Raw genomic sequence first — 21,852 nt, 5'->3', positions numbered from 1 at the left:
GAAGATTATCCACAAAAAATTGAAAACTACAGCAATTTCTGTACCAGTCCCTATTTAGATGGATTAAATGAGGACATTCAAATTTGGAAGAATTTTTCCCGAAAAGTCTAAACGCTTCATGGGATGCTACTCTCTTTCTGTCCTCGCTCAAAGTGGATGAACAATTTCCAGTGCTCATTACCGCCCCTACTGTTCTACATTAAAATGAGATTTAACTCCTCCAGCTGCAGAGGTTATCTGCGATATCCATATTATTGTAGAGTTCTCACAATTCCTTATGAATCTAATGCAGCGGTCCCCAACCTTTTTTGCGCCACGGACCGGTTTATGTCCGATAATATTTTCACGGACCGGCCTTTAAGGTGCCGCGGATAAATACAACAAAATAAAACCAGTACCGGTACCAAAAAAAGAAGATTTATTCATAACACACGGGAAAAGACCCAGGGAAACCGAGTTAATGATAAAAAAAAATGCTAAAACCTATAAAACCTTGAAAACCATAAATTTCACACCCAAGCCTCAACTCTCACGGTCCGGTACCAAACAACTCATGGACCGGTACCACCTTGGGGGCTGGGGACTGCTGATCTAATGCAAACGGCACATAGGTCTTCTAGATATTGGATCAAAATACACACACAGAGTGCCAAATAACCGAGATTAGCCCAAGTATTCATAAATCCATTTTTTTTAGGCACATGAAGGATTCTTTCTACTCCAGTAAGTCTACTATAAAAATGGATTGTGTATTACAGATATGTTTAAAGCTATCTCAATCAAATTAAATATGACAACAGTGCAGAAGACACCAATATTCCAGAAGTGCGTGCAAGGAACAAAATTTACATACTTGTCTTTCTGGAACACTTAAAAACATATCTACCATTTGAATTTTCAAAAAGTCAAAATTTTGTTTTGCTACCAATAAGGCAAGAAAAATTAAGTGTTCTTGTAAAAAGATATTGCTTAATAATAACTGGCTGCATAAATGCCTGAAGGTGTTTTCAAATGGGTAGCTTTGACATGCCAACAACTTTACACTTACAGCAGATTCAGCAAATCTGACATGACATTGAAATGTCTGCCTTTAGACTCAAGATAGCTTGCTAACCCATTATTCTCACTTTGCGCCACACCTCATGGGCTATGAAATCAAAAACAGTGAAAATCCTGACATCTCCGTCTCTAACAATAAGACAAGTTACAAGAGTCTTTCAACTGACATGTTGCATTTTTACACTCAGAATTAGTAAGAACATCTTTGGTTTCAAGCGAAAACTAAAACACTTCAAAGAGATGAAACCAAACTGTTGTTTGCAACAGACATTTATTCTTTAAAAAAGTGAAATAAAAAAAATGCACTCTTTGTAAATAAATTCATTTCAATAATATTCCACTGCTGTCATTTTCCTCTTTCATATAATTGTATGCCATAATTTATTCATTTATTTTTCCCCGGAGACAAAGACAAACATCACCTGAGGCCCTCAGGTTCACCATCCACAGTTCCATCGGAAGCTTGTATTCTATCAAATAGTCTTAGAGCGACGACCTGGCATCAAGAAGAGTTTGTGAAGATGATTAAAGCCCATATACACAGACAACACACCGTTATCTCCAAACCACTTGTGGCTGTTTGGCATTCCTCATCCACAACTAAACAAACACGTCAAAAACAAAGACCATGTCTTCAACTCTCTGAGAGAAGGTCCCTGAAGGTGACCTGATGATCAGGGATGAAATAGAGGGTGTATTTAACCACCAAGGCGCTGTCCTTCCCCCCATGCAAACCCGCCCGGGCGGTCCTCTGGCAGGGGGTTATAGTTGGCATCTTCTTCTGGAGTGTCAAAGAGCATCTTTCTGTGGGAGAAACACGGCAAAAGGAGAATGAGTCATTTCTACAAACACAGAAGTAGTGCTAGTGATGCAGCTAAGAACGGACTTTTGTTAGATTGTCCAACATAAAAAAAATATGTCAATCAAACTGAAGATACACAGCAGCTTTATCCAGAACAAAATATGGAAACGGACTGCTGTCTACATATGTAGGCCTCTTGTCTTTTCAGGGTTTGCCTTGATTTCAAGAGCCACATAGGAACCTCCCATGAATTTATTATGAATTTCTACCATAGCCCCTTTTGATGATGTCATTTTTTAAGAATCCACTATTTTTGATAGAAAAAAAAAAATGGTCTGCTCTTATCTGCGTTTTGCAACTTGCGCAATTTCAGTTAGTCTTCGAAGACACTGTTTAGTACTTTGTGAATTCCAAGTTTTATTTCTGTTAATGAAGAATATAGCTTGAGCATATGTCAACATAATGTTTAAATGACAAAAGCATTTCGTGAAACAACAATTGGATTTCAGCCAACCAAATTAATTTGTGCTTGAAGTGTGTTTTGTAGCTCGTTATTGATTTTAAGGGCATGACATGCTTTTTCCACTGTTCTCCTACTTCAGCTGGCCTTAGGGAAGAGAGAAAAATCTAAGGAAAGAACAATAACTGGATCTTAGAAAAGTACTTAAATTATAACAGACACCTCTGTGTGTGTAAAGACCAGCTGCACATGGTGACTCCAGCCACATGTCTGTTTAGAGAAATTCCCATCTGCTACTTAAAACTTCTCTCACACCACAAATATTACAATTATTCTGTGACTCACATGATTGATGGGGTCTTGAGCCACCTTCCACCACCTGGTTGATTTGGGAAAACATCCTCCAGGAAGAAGTACACATGACCAACAGCAATACCTCAAGAGAAAAATACAAATCAGTTTTATTCTAACCCATCAAAACCTTGCTGTACACCACTAAACACAGCAGGTACCTGCAAATCTTAGCATACCACCAAAGTACTGAACACTGACAGCAGGGGTCAATTATAAGCACCTAAAAGATCCACGATGATAGAGTTGCCCAGCAGAAGTGAGAATCCCATTAGCACCCAGGGCAAGAAGGGTGCCTGAAAGTTGAGCAGGCCAAAGAAGTTCATGCGAACATTCGGGTTCCGTCGACTCCACACGTATACCAGCATGATGGTGAAGGCCTGGCCCAGAAACACCAGACTCACAAAAGTGCCAAATATCTGAGACTTCATTGAGGACAAATGGCTGAACATTACTGCTGACTGTTTGTGTCTGCCCAACATTAACAGACTAATAATCAATCAACGGCAGCAGAGAGATCGAAAAGTTGCTTACCACATAAGGAGTGTATGTATGTATATATGTCGTATATAAAGTTGTTCTCTGAACGATTTAAGAGGATACAGTCATAAGAAGTCCACCAAAGAGAAACATGAAGACAAAGTCAGCCGTGCGTCCCCTGAAAGAGCCCTCCTCCAGCATTCGACAGTATCTGTACCTGCAAGTACATGGTTAAGGAAAGCTGCGAGAAAAATGTACACGTCATCACCATCATCCCAATTTGTTCTTTAATTTTTTTTATTTATTTTTTACAAGAACTCTATTTGTACATAACTTTTTAACATATCATCTCTAAAACCACACCCGGTGTTCCCCAGTGAACCAGAAAGTAAAGCATGCATAGCGACTTTATATGTAAAGAGCTGTGGAACTGAGAAGGATACAGAAAAATCATATTGAACAGGAAATTGAAACCAACCGGACCAAAAAACAGGAAGTTGGTTATTAGTCGCCATACCTAGAAGTGAAAGAAACAACATTCAGCTGCAGATAACAGTAAAACTACTACATCCATTTGTCCAGTTTAAAATAATGTCAGTGCAGGTTTTGTTTAATTCTCAGCTCAACAAGTTCCCATTCACATAGAAATGTTGAAATCTTGATTTTTATTTAATTATGTAATTATTTTACTGTAGTTTATATTTTGCACCAGCAGTTTTACATTTTTCGTTAAATGGAACCAGATCTGTTACTTTCCGGTTCCTTATTTTTAGTATTAGTTTAGAGTAGTTTTTATTGAGTCACAGTTCAAAATAATCATTATTTGTCTTATACTGCCCATTGTTGAGGTCCCTCAGTTTTACTGCTTACCCATATATTTTCAATCTTCTGACTGGCTGCTTAAACAGCGGGTTTTCATTTTGGTATGGTCTTAATCTGAGGGTCAGATAACTCACCTGATAATTTCTTAGAATTAAATCTGGGTTGAAGTAGAGCTGAAATGGTGTGATGATCTCTAGTTGCTGAAAGAGAAAGCAAAGAATAAGTTATATGTAACAACAATGACAATGGCACAAAAAGATCCAGTGTATCTTTATTAAAACCAAGCTTAGTCCACTGTGTACACAAACAGAAATAATGCTCTGGTTTAGACGAATCTGACCTGCCATTTTCTGGAAAATCAGCTGCATAAGACAGCTGCTTACACAGTATAAGTCTAAGCTTTATTCATCAAGACAACAGAACTGCAGTCAGACAAGTCGGAGTCCTGCTCCGCTTTCTTTTCTACACTTTAATGTTACCTGGAGCTAAAAGCACCAACATCACAATACTTTAATTTATAAGTATTAGTAATGAACAAGGAATCAAGACATGTTTTACAAGACATGTAAAACTTTGTAAAATACTGACACTGAGCCATTATCTACCCCTGTATTTCCTCTTTCTATTTGAGATCAAAGCAGTGAATGCTGGAGAAACCCTACTGTTTTACTCTGGATTTCTTGTTGCCTTTTAGTTATTTATTTTCTCCTTTGTACCAGAGATATATCTTCACAAACAGTTAAATCCACTTAAGGTCCTTCAGCTCTTCATCGTCACACTATTTTTAAACATTAAAAACAAAGCAAATCTAGAAAACACAGATCAAGATCAGCCCGTGACACTGGTAAATTCATCTTATTTGCTGATAGCTGATATTGCCGACTCTGAAAATACCAATATCCAATAATCAATAAGAAGTGCATTTACTTTCAGAACTGTGACAGTACTGTAAAAAGTACACTCAGAATGCCTTATCAGCCAACTCACATGGGGTTTAGGCAGCTATTTTGCATATTTCTTGTTATTGCATCAGAAACTGAAAATGACACGACTGTGCACATCATAACAGTAACTGGAAAATAAGCCATTTTATGCTAATAAGTACAATAATTCAAAAATACTGACTACTGTTTAAAAAAAAACCCATAAGAAGCTCCAAAATACCAAAATTTCACGGTCAGCTTCATGCAGTTCTGTGAAAAACTTTTAGCCCCCCTTAATGAATTCTTTCTTTCCCTCTTTTTTGTACTGTCACACATTTTTTTTTCAGATCAAGCAAATTTTAACATTACATAAAGAGAACCCAAGCAAATACAAATTTCAGTTTTTTAACTAGTGATTTTATTCATTAAGTGAAAAAGCTATCCAAACATACCTGACCCTGTGTGGAAAAGTAACTGCCCTCTGACCCTAACTGTTAATGCCACCCCCAGCAACAATAACGGCAAACCAGCCTTTGCGATAACCGGCTATGAGGTTTTTAAGATGTATCTGGGTGAAATCTGGCCCACTCATATTAGCAGAATTAGTGGTTGACGCAGGTTTGGAGTAATTTTGGTAGGCTGGCCTCTCCTGGGAAGGAATGATTTGCACCCAACACCTTATCAACCTACCTACATGGGCTTTAAAATGGCTCCACTGTGACCAACTGAAACATCATCGGCCAGTTCTGTATCACCTTTTCCCACTGCTGCACACACATGCAGAAAAACAAATTCGTCTAATGCAGTGCGACAGTGCCCACATTTTACATCTAAGACAGCTTGAAAGAAAGAGCATATATAACATGTATTCCCTAAAACTGGACTGTAGAATTCTAATAACGTTTATCCATGATGATGAGAGTGACGTGAGCCGCTAGCACCAGGTAGCACTTAACCCTACAGGATAAATAAACAACAGCTGTAGCTTGTGAGGCCACCGGGTACAAGTAGCCCGCTCCGCTTATTGCTTCATATCACTTAAGCAAGAGATCCAACTAGGTTCCGTTCAGGCACGTACCCTTCTAACAGGTTCCCAAGCACCGAGCTAGCACCGAAGTAACCACCTTACGATGACCGCGGTAGGCAGTGCGAGTTTATTATTCCCTGTCTAACACTAAGAACACCTGAATGAGTCTTACCACCGCAGCAGTTGTGAGTACACAGGCGGTTGTGTATGCCCTGGTAACAACAGGAATCTGTAGGTATTCCTGTTGCAGCGTCTGGTAAGCCATTTTAGACCGACTGAAAGCTTCCGGCACTTTCTTGACACGTCATCCCACAAAGCCAACGGTGCTGCATTCAAGCACGTTGGACAAATGGCAAATGTTCCAGTTTCTACACTTTTATACAATCTATGGTCTTTCGCCGATGTTTTTACTGAATATACAGATGTGGATCGTAAGACTGATGGTTTTTGTAGTTTCCATATTTCAAGAAGAACTAATGTAGTACAGTTTTTATTTATTTTGTTTTGACATGTTTGACATGATAACGTTCAAAAAAAAGGAAAAAAAAAGACGAAGACTTGAAAATACACGTAATGTTCTAAGACGAAATAGGATATTACCTGGAGATTGTTATACACTTTAGGTTGCTCTATTCCTTTTATTGAAATATCTTAAAGATGTATGAGGGTATATTACCTTTTAGAACACAAGACCTGTCGAAATTATTTTAGCCAAGAATCAGCATATTATCAGAGGCGTGTGGAGAAGCGTGTTGCCAACATTCATGGGGTATTCCCTCTTTACACTGGCTGTGTCAAGATCCAGCCTTGGAAAAGAAAGCAGGTGGTCTCTTCAAAAGAAAGCTTTCAAATTTTAACCTCGTAAATTTTTTTTTTGTGTGTGTGTGTGTGTGTGTGTGTGTGTGTGTGTGTGTGTGTGTGTGTGTGTGTGTGTGTGTGTGTGTGTGTGTGTAATAGAAATCACTTAAAGTTCTAGAACAAAACACTGAATGACTAGTAAATACACTGCTCAAAAAGAGGAGTTAAAACACATATCTTGATGAATGAAATCTTCCCCAGGTAAGCACGTGTATGGACATTCATGTGATGTAAAAGAAAATGTGATTCATCAGACCAGGCCAGCTTCTTCCATTGCTCTGTGGATTAGTTCTGATGCTCACACATCCGTTATTGGCACTGGTCTGAAGCCATGCTGCCCCATAAGTGACAAACTGTGATGGACTGTGTATTCTGACACTTTTCTATCAGAACCTATATTAACTTTTCAGCAGTTTGAGCTATAGTTAACTAATTTGTTGTATCCGATTATACAGGCCAGCCTGAGCCTCGACTCCCCACATGGATGTCATACTATGCTTGCCATAAAACTACTGTGGGTTCACCACTGTTCCTTCCTTGGAACACTTTTGATAGATAATGAACACTGCAGACCAGGAGCATCCCACAAGAGCTGCAGTTTCAGAGGTGCTCCAGTCCAGTCGTCTGATCATTACAATGTGGCCTTTGTGCAAATTTGACAATCTTTATGCTTGCCTATATATCTAGCTGCTATAACAACATCTGGAAGAAGCAACTGCTATTACAACTAGAGATTGATGAGGTCCAACACAAATGCTATGACAAGGGAGAGCCAGGATGTCAGATAAGCAGGAAGATGTCATCATCCCCACCTGCCAAGCAAAGACTCACAGCCTTGCCTAACTGCCTAAAGAGATATACCAGAGAGAAGCCAGGAGAATAAACCAGCTCTACTCAACTGAGCCATCCAAGCTGTACTCTCAGTGGCAGGGGGATAATATGAGAACAGCCCTGCCAAGGCTAGAGACTAAGCAATTCTCGAAGAGCACATGGGAGAAAGAGGCAACACATAAAAACAATGCTTAGTGGCTAGCAACCTCCATCAACAAGCTCCAAAAATCATCAGAGTGGAAGACTCAAGCATAAAGAGCTAAATGGCACCATGATTCACAGTTACTGCCTAAAGAAGCTAACTGCACTCCAGTGTCAAATAGGACAAGTGAACCAGCTTCTACTGGATAGGGATAATAGATAATGGATGTGATATATATTCAGACTGACTAACTGAACGCTGAACAGTCCTGAGTCTCAGAAGGGGCCACTTCCATCCAACTACAGACCAATAACTGGCCTCAGCACCAAATGGAAGCTCCTGCCAGGCATCATAGCGCCCATGACGAAAAGTTCATGTTCAATACATGAGCAAGGCCCAGAAAGGAATTAGCAGCAACACCAGTGGGGCAAAATCCCAGCTACTGGTACAACTACTCATGGATGGTAAGACCAGGCGGACCAACCTGTGCACTGCCTGGATTTACTACAAGAAGGCCTTTGACTCAGTGAACTAAATAAGAGCCTTCATCAGGAATGCAATGGGGATATTGGTTCTCCTCCAATTTCCTCAAACTTAACAGTAATAAAACTGAAGTTTTACTTGTTGGTACACCATCTGTCTTAACCAAATCCCACAGCTTTTCCATTAACGTTGAAAATTCTCCCACCCTTCCCTCCCCTCAGGTTAAGAGTTTGGGTGTCATACTTGATAATACTCTTTCATTCCAGTCTCACATTAATTACATAACACGGTCTGCTTACTTCCATTTACGTAATATTCACCGACTCCGTCCCTTCCTTACTCCCCATGCTGCTGCCATCCTTGTCCATAGTCTTATTACATCCCGTATTGATTACTGTAATTCCCTCCTATTTGGTCTCCCTAAAAGGTCCCTTCATAAACTCCAACTTCTTCAAAATTCTGCAGCTCGGGTCATAACTTGCACTCCGTTAAGTGCTCATATTACCCCAGTTCTTCAGCAGCTTCACTGGTTGCCCATAGAAGCCAGGATAAATTTTAAAATCTTACTTCTTGCATACAAGTGTATCCATAAATCTGCTCCTTCATATTTGTGTGACCTGCTCCATATCACCACTGTTTCCCGCACTCTCAGATCATCATCTGCTATTCATCTTACTGTTCCGTCCTCACACCTTATCACTATGGGGAACAGAGCTTTCAGTCACTCTGCTCCTCGGCTCTGGAACTCTCTTCCTCCTGCACTAAGAAATATTGACTCCCTCTCCGTATTTAAGACACAGCTCAAAACACATCTGTTTAAACTGGCTTACTCGCTTTAATGCTGATTTTATCTGTTGTCACGCTCTGTTTTGTAATTTTAACTTATTTTATGTATTTTATGACTATTGTTCCTTTTATTAATTGTGTTTTTTGTAAGGTGACCTTGGGTTTCTGAAAGGCGCCCTCAAATAAAATGTATTATTATTATTATAATAGAATAGAATAGAATAGAATTCAACTTTATTGTCATTGCACATGCACAGGTACAGGGCAACGAAATGCAGTTTGCATCCATCCAGAAGTGCTTTAGTGATATAGATATATTACAATATATATTAGCAATAATATAGATATGTGAGTATATTACAGAAATGGGTCTATTATGGTATGTTATAATGTACACGGTATGAAGTATGTTGTGAATATTCTATAACTATAAGTATGTACAGGCTGTAGTGAGTACAAGCTATGTACAGGATATGAACAGGATATAAATATGAAAAACTATACAGAATATGAAATAAATAACTTTACAGAATCTGGGATATACAGCTATACAGAAATGGGAACTATGCAAGTTGTAAACAGTTGTAGGATTAAAAATTATCGAATGTACAGAATGATTATTTACACAGAGCTATACAGTAGTGCAGTTAAGATAAGTGAGGGTGTAGATAGTTTCTACAGAGGCTATATAAAGTGCTAGTGGTTGTGAGTGGTGGTTCAGTCCATGTTATTATTGTGTTTGAGGGTACAGTTGTCCATTGTGGGTGTGTGTATGTTCAGTCCATGAGTTTAACGTGGGTCAGATGTCAGGAGGCAGAGTTCAGGAGTCTGACAGCTGTGGGGAAGAAGCTGTTCCGGTACCTGGTGGTCTTAGTCCGGAGGCTCCTGTGGCGCCTCCCAGAGGGCAGGAGGGTGAAGAGTCCATGTGATGGGTGACTGGGGTCTTTGATGATTTTCCCAGCCCTTTTCAGACACCGCTTCCTGTAGATGTCTTTTATGGCAGGAAGTGGTGCTCCGGCGATGCGCTGGGCAGTTTTCACGACCCTCTGCAACGCCTTCCGGTCCGAGGCAGAGCAGTTCCCATACCAGACTGTTATACAGTTGGTCAGGATGCTCTCGATGGTGCAGCGATAGAAGTTCACCAGGATGTCTGAGGACAGGTGGTTCTTCCTCAGAGTCCTCAAGAAGAAGAGGCGCTGGTGAGCCTTCTTGACCAGCTTGGAGCAGTTGGTCGTCCAGGTGAGATCCTCGGAGATGTGGACTCCCAGGAACTTGAAGCTGCTCACACGCTCCACAGCCGTCCCCTTAATGTGGATGGGTGGATGTGGGTCAGCATTCCTCCTGTAGTCCACGATGAGCTCCTTGGTCTTCTCGGTGTTAAGCAGCAGGTTGTTTCTGTCGCACCACTCAGCCAGACGATCCACCTCCTCCCTGTAGGCGGCCTCATCGTTGTCACTGATGAGGCCAATCACCGTGGTGTCATCTGCAAACTTAATGATGGTGTTGGAACCATCAGCAGGTCTGCAGTCGTGGGTGAAGAGGGAGTAGAGGAAAGGGCTCATCACACAGCCTTGTGGTACACCGGTGTTCATTGTGATGGTAGATGAGCAGCGGTTATCCAGCCGGACATGTTGGGGGCGGTTGGTCAGGAAGTCCAGTAACCATTTGCAGATGAGGGAACTGATACCCAGGTCTGTCAGTTTCCTGATGAGTTGTGAGGGGTGGATTGTATTGAATGCTGAACTCAAGTCTATAAACAGCATTCTGGCGTAGGTGTTGTTGTTGTCCAGGTGTGAGAGGACAGAGTGCATTGCGATGGAGACTGCATCCTCTGTGCTCCTGTTCCGGCGGTATGCGAATTGGTGGGGGTCCAGGGTGGGGGGGAGACAGGATTTGAAGTGTGCTAGGACCAGTCGCTCTAAGCACTTAGTGATGATGGGGGTGAGTGCTACTGGGCGGTAATCATTGAGGCAAGATGGGTTGGAGTTTTTGGGTATCGGGACGATGGAGGTGGATTTGAAGCAGGCCGGTACCACAGCGTGGGCCAAGGACAGATTGAATATGTCTGTGAGCACTCCTGCAAGCTCCCCAGAACACGCTCTGAGAACACGCCCGGGGATGCCATCAGGGCCTGCAGCCTTGTGGACATTGATCCTGCTCAGCACCGCTCCTACATCGGTGGGGGAGAGAGTCATAGGTTGGTGGTCTGGCGTCATGTCTGCTTTGGTTGTGGTTGTGGGGTTCCCTCGCTCAAAACGAGCATAAAAGTTGTTGAGCTCGTTGAGGAAGGAGACATCAGAGGATGCGGGGGAGGGTTTGGTGGTCCTGTAGTCTGTGATGGTCTGGAGTCCTTGCCACATGCGTCGGGGGTTGGAGTTGGAGAAGTGTTCTTCTACCTTCTTTTTGTAATGGTGTTTGGCTTTTTTGATGCCCTTCTTTAGATTAGCCCTGGCTGTACTGTAGGCGTGTGCATCTCCTGACCTAAAGGCAGTGTTGCGGGCCTTCAGGAGGAGACGAACATCCCGGTTCATCCAAAGCTTCTGGTTGGGGTACATGGTGATCCGTTTCTGGGTGGTGACACTGTCTGTGGTTTTGGAGATGTAATCCAGTACAGATGAGGCGTACTGGTCCAGGTCTGTGTGGGTGAACATATTCCAGTCTGTGTTTTTAAATCTGTCCTGGAGCACTGCGTCTGTCCCCTCTGGCCACACTTTAATTGTCCTCACAGCAGGTTTCACACGTTGGATGAGTGGTGAATACCGTGGTGTGAGGAACAGGGAGAGATGGTAAACAGCCAACTTCAAGCCAGATGGACAAGTCACCATCAAGTGTGGGATTTACCAAGGAAATGCTCTGTTCCCACTTCTGTTCAGCATAGGCCTGAGTCTCCTCAGCCAGCTCATTAATAAGACTGGCTACGGACTGGAGCAAATGTCAGCTGCTTCCTCTACATGGTTGGCATCAAGTTATACGCCAGGAGTAAACAAGACATCCATTCACCAATCTACACCACTTGGCTCTACTGCAACAGTATTGGAATGTTATTCGGACTGGAAAAGTGTGTTTATATGGTAAAAAAGAGAGGGAAGTTAATCAGAACTGAGGGGAGTGAACTGCCAGAAAGCCGCATTGCAGGCATTGAGGATAGCTACCTGTACCTGTACCCACACAAATGGGAACCATGAAGTAGCTGCTAGGAAAACCACAACCACCAAATAAGGCAAGTTCTGAGGAGTCAGCTGAATGGGAAGGACAAGATCTGGGCAACAGCTACACTCTGCCAATCAACAGATGCTCTGCCGGAATAATAAGCTGGCCAAAGGAGCCACTGACGTCAACACAATAAAGCTCCATGGACGGTTTCAACCAGAAAATCACACTTCATTTCCTTTCAGAGTTAGTAGTCTATGTGTGTCTTTCCTTTTAATACTGAATGTTCAATAAAACGAGAAACCTGCAAGTGATTGCTGACTGTTCATTCTCATCCTGACCATATGAGCCCATGATGGTAACAATCTCCAATCTCTTGAGCCTTCCTTCAAAACATTAGTGAATACCTCAGGAACTAGAACCCCGAGAAAGAACAGGAGCAAGAACAGGAGCCAGCATGGAAGGACAGACACGTACCACCAACAGATCGAACAGTCACTGTGACCGACTGGGCCCTATTTCAGGAAGCCGGTTTAGTGCAAACTCTGAGTAAGTATACCCTGAGTTAACGAAAACTCTGGGTTTTCGGTTTCACAAAGCGAGTTTAGATTAATTCTGAGTGAGTTACTATGACGACACACTCCGTGAAGCTAACCTGCCCCCTAGCAGGTTTACTTCAACTAACCCTAACTTTCTCCGCCTCTTTGTCAGAAACCTGACTGTAGGAAGTGTCAGACATGGCGTGCTCCTTCCTTGAAGAGCCAGTAGATGTTGAAGCCCAAATTCTCCGCAGAGCTCTCCGCCGGGAGAGAGTGATTAGAGCGCGTTTGGACATTTTATCATTTCCTGATGATTTTCTGTGTGAACGTTACCGTTTTTCAGCACAATCTATAATTTATTTGAATAACATCCTCAGGCCTAATATTGCTCATGTGACACATCGCTGACATTCTCTCAGTTCTGTACATATTATTTGTATTGCACTTCGGTTTTTTGCAAACAGGAGCTTTCTGTATAATATTGGTGACGCTGAGCACGTTTCCAAGGCTACCGTCTGTCGGGCAGTCAGGAATGTTACAGTTGCACTGAAACGTCTCGTGTACTCGTTTGTGGTGTTCCCCGGTCATAGACCCACAAGATTTATCAAAGAGGGATGCCACAAAATTGCAGGTATCAGGATGAACGAAATTTAATTCATGATGTGGTGATACTTGAACTACTACTTACATTTTACATTTATTTTCACGGTTCCCAGGCGTGATTGGCTGTATAGATGGCACTCACATTCCAATCATTGCTCCTTCAGTAAATGAAGGAGACTATGTGAACAGGAAGTCTTTCCACAGCATTAATGTACAGGTACATAGTTCCCTGTAGCATTTCAAACTAACAAATTATTTCATTATAGTAATGGATGCTAATTGTGTTCTCTGCACTGTGAAGATCATATGTGATGCTGCCAACATTATCACAAATGTGGAAGCCAACTGCTCAGCCTCTGTGAGTGGTGGTGGTGGTGGCGGACCCCCACCTGTTTTTCGGGCCTCCGCTTTTTTTCTGTTGGCTATAACGGGTCACATTCGAGCATACAGAGTAAGCAAATATGTACTTGTAATGTGCTCAGATAATTTCAATAAGTGCTTACAGAGGGGAAATTAATGTAGCCTCTAACTGCAATTGATTTACATCGGACAAACAGACCAAGCACTATGGCTCATAATACAATTACACCTTACCTGTTTGGACTATATTTTTATATTTCATTTGTACTTGCTGCCAGGAACGTTTGGGGCCTGTTGGGTTGCACCTGCGCTCACATCACATCACAAAATAAAATGTATGAAATAAAAAATAAAATAAAATATAATATAATAAAATAACGTGTTAAATGGGTGGAAATCCCTAGATCAATGTTTAAATTAACACTCACGCATTGACTCTGTCGGCTATGTTTTGCCATGCATGCTCCCTTTCTTTTGCAGCTGAGGCTGTGTTACTTTTTTTCCGCAAAATTTGCATGTTATCGGCATATGCTGCCATCAGAATTTCGGCCTCAAACGCTGTAAAATACATTGACCGCGCCTTCTTTCCCTCCGTCTCCATGGTGACTCGCTTAATCTGTGCTCCACTAATCAGGGCTTTATGTATCCTCGTGCGCGCGCTTAACTTGGGGTTAAAGCAACTCCGCGTTGACTGAACTAATTGTTATCAGCCTTTCTGAAACCGAATATTCCGAGTTGGACAGTTCGGGGTTACTCAACTCTGAGTATCGTTTTTCACTCTGAGTTTTCTAAACCGGCTTCCTGAAATAGGGCCCTGATGTTGAAAAATTCTTAGTGGTTCGGTTCGATCCCTGGCTCCTCTAGTCTGCATGCCAAGTATCCTTGGGCAAGATCCTAACCCCAAATTGCTCTCAGATGCGTTCAGAGTATGAATGTGTATGAATGGTAGTGAGGAACTAATTCCATTTGGACACACGAAAACTGTTTCAGAATTAGGAATTTATTTATCGAGCCATAGCACAAACCACTGATGTGGAAGGACATAATGCTCTATGATTGTAAAATCATATTAATACATGCCATTGCCAGAAGGTTTGAAGTTTTTATGTCCAGCACTCTTGAGACTTCGAGAGAGCTGGACAGGGCTATAAAAGGTCCTCAACTCAACTGCAAGACCAGTATCTTTGTGTCTTTCAAAATGACCACCATCAGGCAACTGGTGTGAATGTCTCGAACCAAACAATCACAAATAGACTTCAAAGGGTGGCTTGAGCCCCGTGTCACTTCTCAACACTATGGAGCCAGATTGGAATCTGCCATGAGAAAATGACATATGAGAATTGGCAGCTCCACCCCTAACACCCTGTGCTTTTCACAAATGAGAATAGGTTCAATCTCTGTACATGTGACAGATGTGACAGGGTCTGGAGAAGTGATCAAGAAAGTTTTGCTGCCTGTAACATTGATGCACAGACATCTACACGCTAGGCAATGGCACCCTGACTCTCAATAGGTATCAGGAAGAAATCCTCGGAGTCCCTGTTAGACCCTACACTGGTGCACTACAATAACCAGTCTCGTTGCGAGAATATGCAGGCAGTTCCTGGAGGGTGAAGGAAATGATAGCACTGACTGGCTCCCATGCTTGCCTGAACCTAAATCTAATAGAACTCCTCTGGGCCCAGAGGAGACTTGTGTCCATCCGACGCCATCAGGTTGCACCTCAGACTGTCATGGAGTTCAGCGATACCCTGGTCCAGATCTAGATCTAACAGTGTATAATCCAGATAAGCAAAATAATAATATTCTTTAATTTGACTGTTTAATAAGGTGCATTTCCTTAGCATGTTTAATCTGAACTAGTTTCAAATCATAGTCAAAAATTAACAGTCAATTAAAATAGTCCAGTCATTAAGCAATTTATTTGAAATGTACAAGAATCATGAGTTAACGATCTATAACATAAGAGCTTTTTATGACATGTTTTATTTTAAAACAAACAAAAATAAAATACAGTTGAAAAATAAAGTTGAATGACTCGTATTAATCAACCAATTGCTTTGAATTTTGCTATCAAATAGCTTCTTTACCTAGATCTAGGTAGAGCCATCTGGCTCTAGCTTAGTTTCCTCCAGCAGCATCTTCATGTCTACCAGTGTATCTTCTAGGGTTTGTATCAGTCGTACCACATTATTTTCTTTGCAGCTTTTCCAGGCTGACACTACAAAGGTGAAATTGTCACTTGTAACACTGTAGCAAAAATCATATGAGTTTAGTTTTTCTGGAACAGCAGAACCCAGACAGGCAGCCTTGAACGCCACCTTGTGAATAACAGAAGTGAGAATGTAATCATTAGTTACTGGTGATCGTTTGTCATAATCAATTTTAGAGCATATAAAAAGGTATTGGATAAAAAAAAAAATAAATAAAATTAATCATCTCTATTTGAACTGCAGTAGGCTTATAGTATGAAACATTTTCAGGCCCAGCCCTCACCTGACTTGTAGAAAGTAGAAAGTTAAAGGCTTTATTAAGGGAGGTATCTGTGTAGATGTCTGGCATGGGGATATTGTTCTCAATAGCTTGAACTTTCAGGCCCAAGAAGTGTCCAAATGTTGTCCGGCCACGAATTTCCTGTCATGATGGAGACGAGTCAATTTATTTGTAACAATAATCACCAGATGTAGTATTGCTGTAGTATTATTCTTCACAGGGCACAATTTTCTGTTAAAGGATGAGGTTTAGCAAAACTAAATGTTATTCTTCCTAAGATTAATTACTTTAAATAGATTTGACTGCACAGCAAAACCGTTATACCCAATACACACAGACAACATGAACAATGTCTGTCTACTTCCAGGAACAACCCAAACCTTGTGCTTTAGGTCATCCTCTCCTCACTTCAAATACTATCTATGGACCAGCTGTGTTTGACATTTTATTCCATTACAGTTGTATTTTAAGTGATTCAACTGTTTCTCAAAAACTTGACTCTGTCAGTTTTGACTTAGAAAAACAAAGGGAACAAAAACACAAACATATTTACAGTTTATAAATTGTAGTCACACTAATGTACTGAACGGTTATGGAAATGATACTCACCATGTTGGTGTTCCACATATGCACTTTTATAGCATTTTCCAATAAATTACGTTTCTCTGAGTTCTGGAAAAAACAAGACAAGGTTATAAGCCATACTTTTAACCAAATACGTTGTGTTAGACACCCAAAGCAGTGACACAACACAAAACCACAGGATTTAAGTAGAAAACAGTTTGGGGTTTAAAATATCACATTAACTCGAAGCATACGTTAGTCGGAGATGCTGCTAGCACTTTGGTTAACGCTTCACCCGGCTTGCGACAAACCACTCTCAAAGAACGTCAGGGCCTCAGTAAGTATACCTTGGACAAACTGACTAACACAATTCCCAAGTGGATTGCAACAAACTGCAGACCTATTAATATTGTCGAGGACACAGGCTTTACAAAGGTTTTGCAAGATTAATTGAACAAGGCTCCAAGAAGAAGCACAATGTCAAAAATGCATGGGCTCTGTGAAACTGAAAAGGGAAAAAAAAGAAAAAAAGAAAAAAAAAAAAATCACAACTGTAGAAACTGAGTGTGCACGTAACATGACACCTGCAGCTAAACATTTGCCATTTGAGCACATGCCTTGTGTGGCTCACATCTTACAGAGATGCATCACTGTGGGTCTTGGTGTGTCAAGTGCTAGAAAAAAAAAAAAAAATGTTGGCCGCTTCAAACATAGTCCAGCGACGCCTCAGAGCTGGAAACACAGCAAACAACCCTGGGGCAGGGGAAGGAGCCATTGATCCAGGACGTGCCAACACGCTGGAATTCAACACTAGAAATGGTCAAGCGTCTAAACCGCAACCAAGCAGCAATTAAAGCGACCTTAGACCAACAGAGCCACAAACTTGTCAGGCTGATGCCAAAAGAATGGGACAAACGGCAGAAGGTGGAGTCTCTTCTGGAGCCCTGGAAGTCAGCAATCTATATAACATTTAGGCTGAAATAAAATTGATTAAACAAAATCAATTTCTTGATTTGAAAGATGGAAGAAGAACCATTTTGTTCGTCTTCCATCTTTCCTTCTGTGTGTTTTCACTACAGGTATGTAACTGAGATTCCCGGTGGGGAATCCTACGTTTCCTTCTCAGTGGTACTGCCTGCCCTCTTCCACTTGCATCATGTTATGGAAATCTCTGATGATGATGAGTCGCTAGGTTTAAAACGGCATTCCAAGCAGACCTAACCTCCCCTTAAGAAAACAATATCAACGATGAATGAATCAAGATTGCAACAGCTTTGGATGCTCGTTTCAAGGAATTGAAAGGCCTCTCCAAGAGTGACAGAGAGAGGGTGTGGCCCACAGTTGGAAGAATGCTGAATGATCAGTCCCCACCTTGACAGACTTGTGAAGATGGGCCACCTAAGAAAATTAGTCTTTTAGAGATGGGCTCAGATTCAGAATCATTGACACATTAGCAGAATTAGCAAAATTGACACATATTACACGGTTGCATATTGACATTGAGTCGAATTCTTCCTATTTGACCTGCTTTTTGGGATCATCAAAAGACTTGACAAAGGCAGCTGAGGCACTGGAGGTTGAAAGGATTACACCTAACCGTCCTTTCCTGAACAAACGCATGGAGGCTGCTTCATATGATGCACAGCACTGCTGGTGGATCCTGCCAAGATAAGGGGGAAAAAAAAAAAAAAAAAAAGTGGTCAACTCAGCATATGAAATGTTGAAATCATCACCTTAGAGCTATGTTAAAACTGCATAAATCACCATTGTTAATGGAAACAAGACTTTGTCTTTAAAAAGAAAAAAAAAAACACCATGCTTTTAGTCCTTTAGTATCTCACCTATAGTAGGCCAGCTGTATTGCCATCTGTATAAAAGCATCTGGGCTTATTTGATGTGCTTTTGGAATTTGTTTCCCAAAGTGATTGAATACCAAAACCCTGAGGTCCAGGTCTTGGGCATGCCTGTGATGGTGGAGATAGAAGATATGTGTAACAGTCACACAGTTATGCTAGTGTTCTTCATTTCAGATCCATGTGGCTGTTCCCTCTTTCTTTGGAGCTGTATTCTAAACTTCCATGTTTTCTGTATATAATCCACTGTCTGCGGAAACAAACTGATTAATTTAAGTTCTGAGAAAATAACTCTGGAGCTCATTTAATCTGTTTTCCTGATACATTTCTAAAGTCTGATTTAATGAGACTTTTGCAAATAATGCTCCCCACTATAGGCATGCTTTAAAATGAGCCTACCTAATGATTCAGGCAGGTTGTTGCTATCATGGTCCTGTGCCTTACACCCAGGTTATTCAGTTTTTGCACTTTAAAATATTCTGCTTATTACTAGAGATGGCACGATACCACTTTTTTATGTCCGATACCGATACCGATATCATAAATTTGGATATCTGCCGATACCGATATGAATCCGATATAGTGTTTTTTAATCAACAAAACTGTTTTTTAAAATATCTTGCTGCATTTTGCAAGTCTGCAAGTTCATACTCAAGTTTAAAACAACAACTACACTAAAGCTATTCTGTTATACCTGTATACAAAAAAAATATTTCATAGTTCAGCAATACTGATCAATCTAATAAACTTAGACCTACACCATCCTCCCTATTCTGGTATTTTAAAGAGTACTTAGCGTAAATATTAAGCAACCTAACTAATAGGGTTCCAACTCCCAGCAACAACAAAAATAAAAAAATAAAAAAATAGGGAACCACCTAGAGCTGGGCGATATATCGAGTTTTTAAAACATATCGATATATTTTTATACGAGATATAAGATGTGACAATATCCTTTATATCGATATAGTCTATGTTACGTTATAATTATAGTTGTGGAGCCGCAAGTTTGCCTCTCTTTCGTCCACTTTTGTCTCTACGCAACGTTACTCCGCCTCGCCTTCACTGAAGACAACTCCCCCTCCTCCCCCATCGCTTCACATGCAGGCAGCGACAAGACGGACACGGCAAATCTCCGTTAACGAGTTACTGCGCATCGCCCCATGCGTGGGGCTGGACGGCGTCAACGTGCTAACGAGCTAAACATGCTAACGAGCTAACAGCGCTAACCCTAAAATCCTTTCATTCTCTCAAAAGTTGATAGCGCGCCTTATGTATGAATTCTGGTTGTGCTTGATGGCCGCGAACTGATTTTATGTGGTACACGGCACTCAGCAATCTGTCAAAAATGTTTGAGTACGACTTTGGTAAGCTATGGAGCTGCACCGCTTGATAGATTGTCGGCGCATTACGGCTACCGAGGAGCTTCGCGGAGTGATACGTACTTTGCATCAACGTAATATTACCGTATTGTGTGTGTATAAGGACCATAAATGGCACCTGTAAGAGACGTGGTTATGAAGCGGATTTCAAACTCCAGGCTATCAGTCACACAGTAAAACTTGGGAACAGAGCAGCTGTGAAATCTGTCTGTCTTTGTTATTGTGCTCAGCGTCTTTTAGTTTACATTTTGACTGCACAATTGTGAGCTCTTTGTTTAGCACAAAAACAACCTTGTTTTCTTTTATTTATGGAGCATTATTATTTAATGAATGCTCATAATTTAATTTTGAGTAATTTTTCATGTACATCTGTGCTGTATGTTAATAAAAGTGCCTGTGTGACATCTGGGACACAGCTTTGACTAAGAACTCTCTTTTTGTTCTTACTTTATGGCTTAAAAAAAATATCGAGATATATATCTTATATCGCCATCCAGCTAAAAAATATCGAGATATGAATTTTGGGTCATATCGCCCAGCCCTAGAACCACCCCTCACGCTCCACCTCATGATGCTTAATCAACGTAATCAACCTTAATTTGATGCAGTGTGAAAAAAAATGCACAGAAATCAATTATTTTTCAAGAATAATTAAATAGATTCAACATCTTTCTTCAACAAAATTGCAGACTGCACAGATGGTACCTTCCCAAAGGAAAATGTACTATAGCTTACTAGGGTATATATATTAGACTTAATAGTCACTATATACAGTAATTGACTTCTATTCATTTTACATCAAATTAAAACTTTGGGTGTCAGATAATTATTTATTAAAAGCTCGACATTTTAAATGAGAGTAAGAAAGAAAAGTATGTCTTTGTGCCCCCTTTTCCCTGTTAATGCCCTATCGGCCCCCCTGGCTAAACTTTGCTAGATCCGCCCCTGCACAGTTACCAGCCGTCAGCTACTAGAAAAAGATCCTGGTGTAGAAAGTAATATTAAATAAATTGTAACAACAGCTTATCAAGCTTAAACGTGCTGCTGTTGTTCAGCCGCTGGTTTCCTCTTTCTGGCGCAAAGTGGACCAAAAACAAACAAGAGAGACTCACGACAGAAAAGCCGATCAGCTGATCATTAGCAGTTTCACGATTGAAGTAGCAGCCGGAGAGCGAGAGGCAGTCGCTCGTTAAGCTTAACGTGGGAATGCTTTACAAACATTCAGAGATGGACTTACACACTTGCTTTACTTCTCTCGGGGATAACTTTGTCGGAGATGAAATGCCAGGTTGCTAGCGAAGCTCCAAATGCTATCCAGACCACTGACAGGTCCCGCATGCCACAGCTGCTCTATCACGTGATGCATACTGCTCCGACGTTCTGAGGCGAGTTACGGCGTGTTGCAAGTTTTGTGAGGTGCTTTCGTGATATTTAATGGATCGGATTACATTTTTTATTTTTCTCCGATATCCGATCCAGTAATTTAGGTCAGTATCGGACCGATACCGATACGTAATATCGGATCGGTCCATCTCTACTTATTACTCAAAATTAATTTATTAATTGCTTATTTTGTACTTTTTACATTAGAGTTTATTAGTTTTCATGGCATTTCTCTCAGTTCTCCTTTTCCTGTGCCAAATGTATTTTTGTCTGAGTTTCCTCGTTCCAGTTATTGTAACCCACTTCCTGTTTTGCTTCTCTTGTTTGACTGTCCCAGTGTGTTCAGCTGGCTCTCATGACACTTGTTTATATTTAAGTTCTCCTCTTACTTCTCACTACGTCTGTCGCTCTTCCTTGTGTTCTTACTGCTTGTTACTAGAATTTTGGATTCTTTTACTAGTTACCGGCAAAAACAAGGCTTTGTGAACCAGAAACAGGAAT

At 41.0% G+C, this 21,852-nt stretch overlaps 2 protein-coding genes across 2 annotated transcripts in view; both read right to left on the bottom strand.

The window, feature by feature from the left end:
• Positions 1–1,321: 1,321 nt before the first annotated feature.
• On the bottom strand, positions 1,322–6,208 carry derl2 (derlin 2). Its single transcript, XM_085358568.1, has 7 exons — positions 6,097–6,208; positions 4,109–4,174; positions 3,596–3,669; positions 3,276–3,369; positions 2,896–3,091; positions 2,667–2,757; positions 1,322–1,863 (listed from the first exon to the last, which is right to left on the bottom strand). The coding sequence occupies exons 1-7, from the start codon at positions 6,187–6,189 to the stop codon at positions 1,758–1,760; spliced, it is 720 nt and encodes a 239-aa protein (XP_085214694.1). The 5' UTR covers positions 6,190–6,208; the 3' UTR covers positions 1,322–1,757.
• Positions 6,209–15,772: 9,564 nt separating this feature from the next.
• The window catches only part of LOC146629400 (carnitine O-acetyltransferase-like), a 150,832-nt gene continuing 144,752 nt past the window's right edge, over positions 15,773–21,852 (bottom strand). Inside the window, exons 10-14 of the mRNA XM_085358567.1 lie at positions 18,575–18,697; positions 18,258–18,393; positions 16,779–16,841; positions 16,173–16,310; positions 15,773–15,997 (exon numbers count right to left, since the gene is read on the bottom strand). Coding sequence (XP_085214693.1) covers positions 15,773–15,997; positions 16,173–16,310; positions 16,779–16,841; positions 18,258–18,393; positions 18,575–18,697 — 685 coding nt within the window. The remainder of the gene's footprint in view (positions 15,998–16,172; positions 16,311–16,778; positions 16,842–18,257; positions 18,394–18,574; positions 18,698–21,852) is intronic.

The sequence above is a fragment of the Diplotaxodon limnothrissa genome, linkage group LG7 (assembly GCF_057381915.1).
Source record: "Diplotaxodon limnothrissa isolate DT_005_m linkage group LG7, D_limnothrissa_male_GT1.1, whole genome shotgun sequence".
NCBI classification, from domain to species: Eukaryota; Metazoa; Chordata; class Actinopteri; order Cichliformes; family Cichlidae; genus Diplotaxodon; species Diplotaxodon limnothrissa.
The sequence above is the reverse complement of the archived record's forward strand: the minus strand, read 5'-3'. Positions and strand labels throughout refer to the sequence as shown.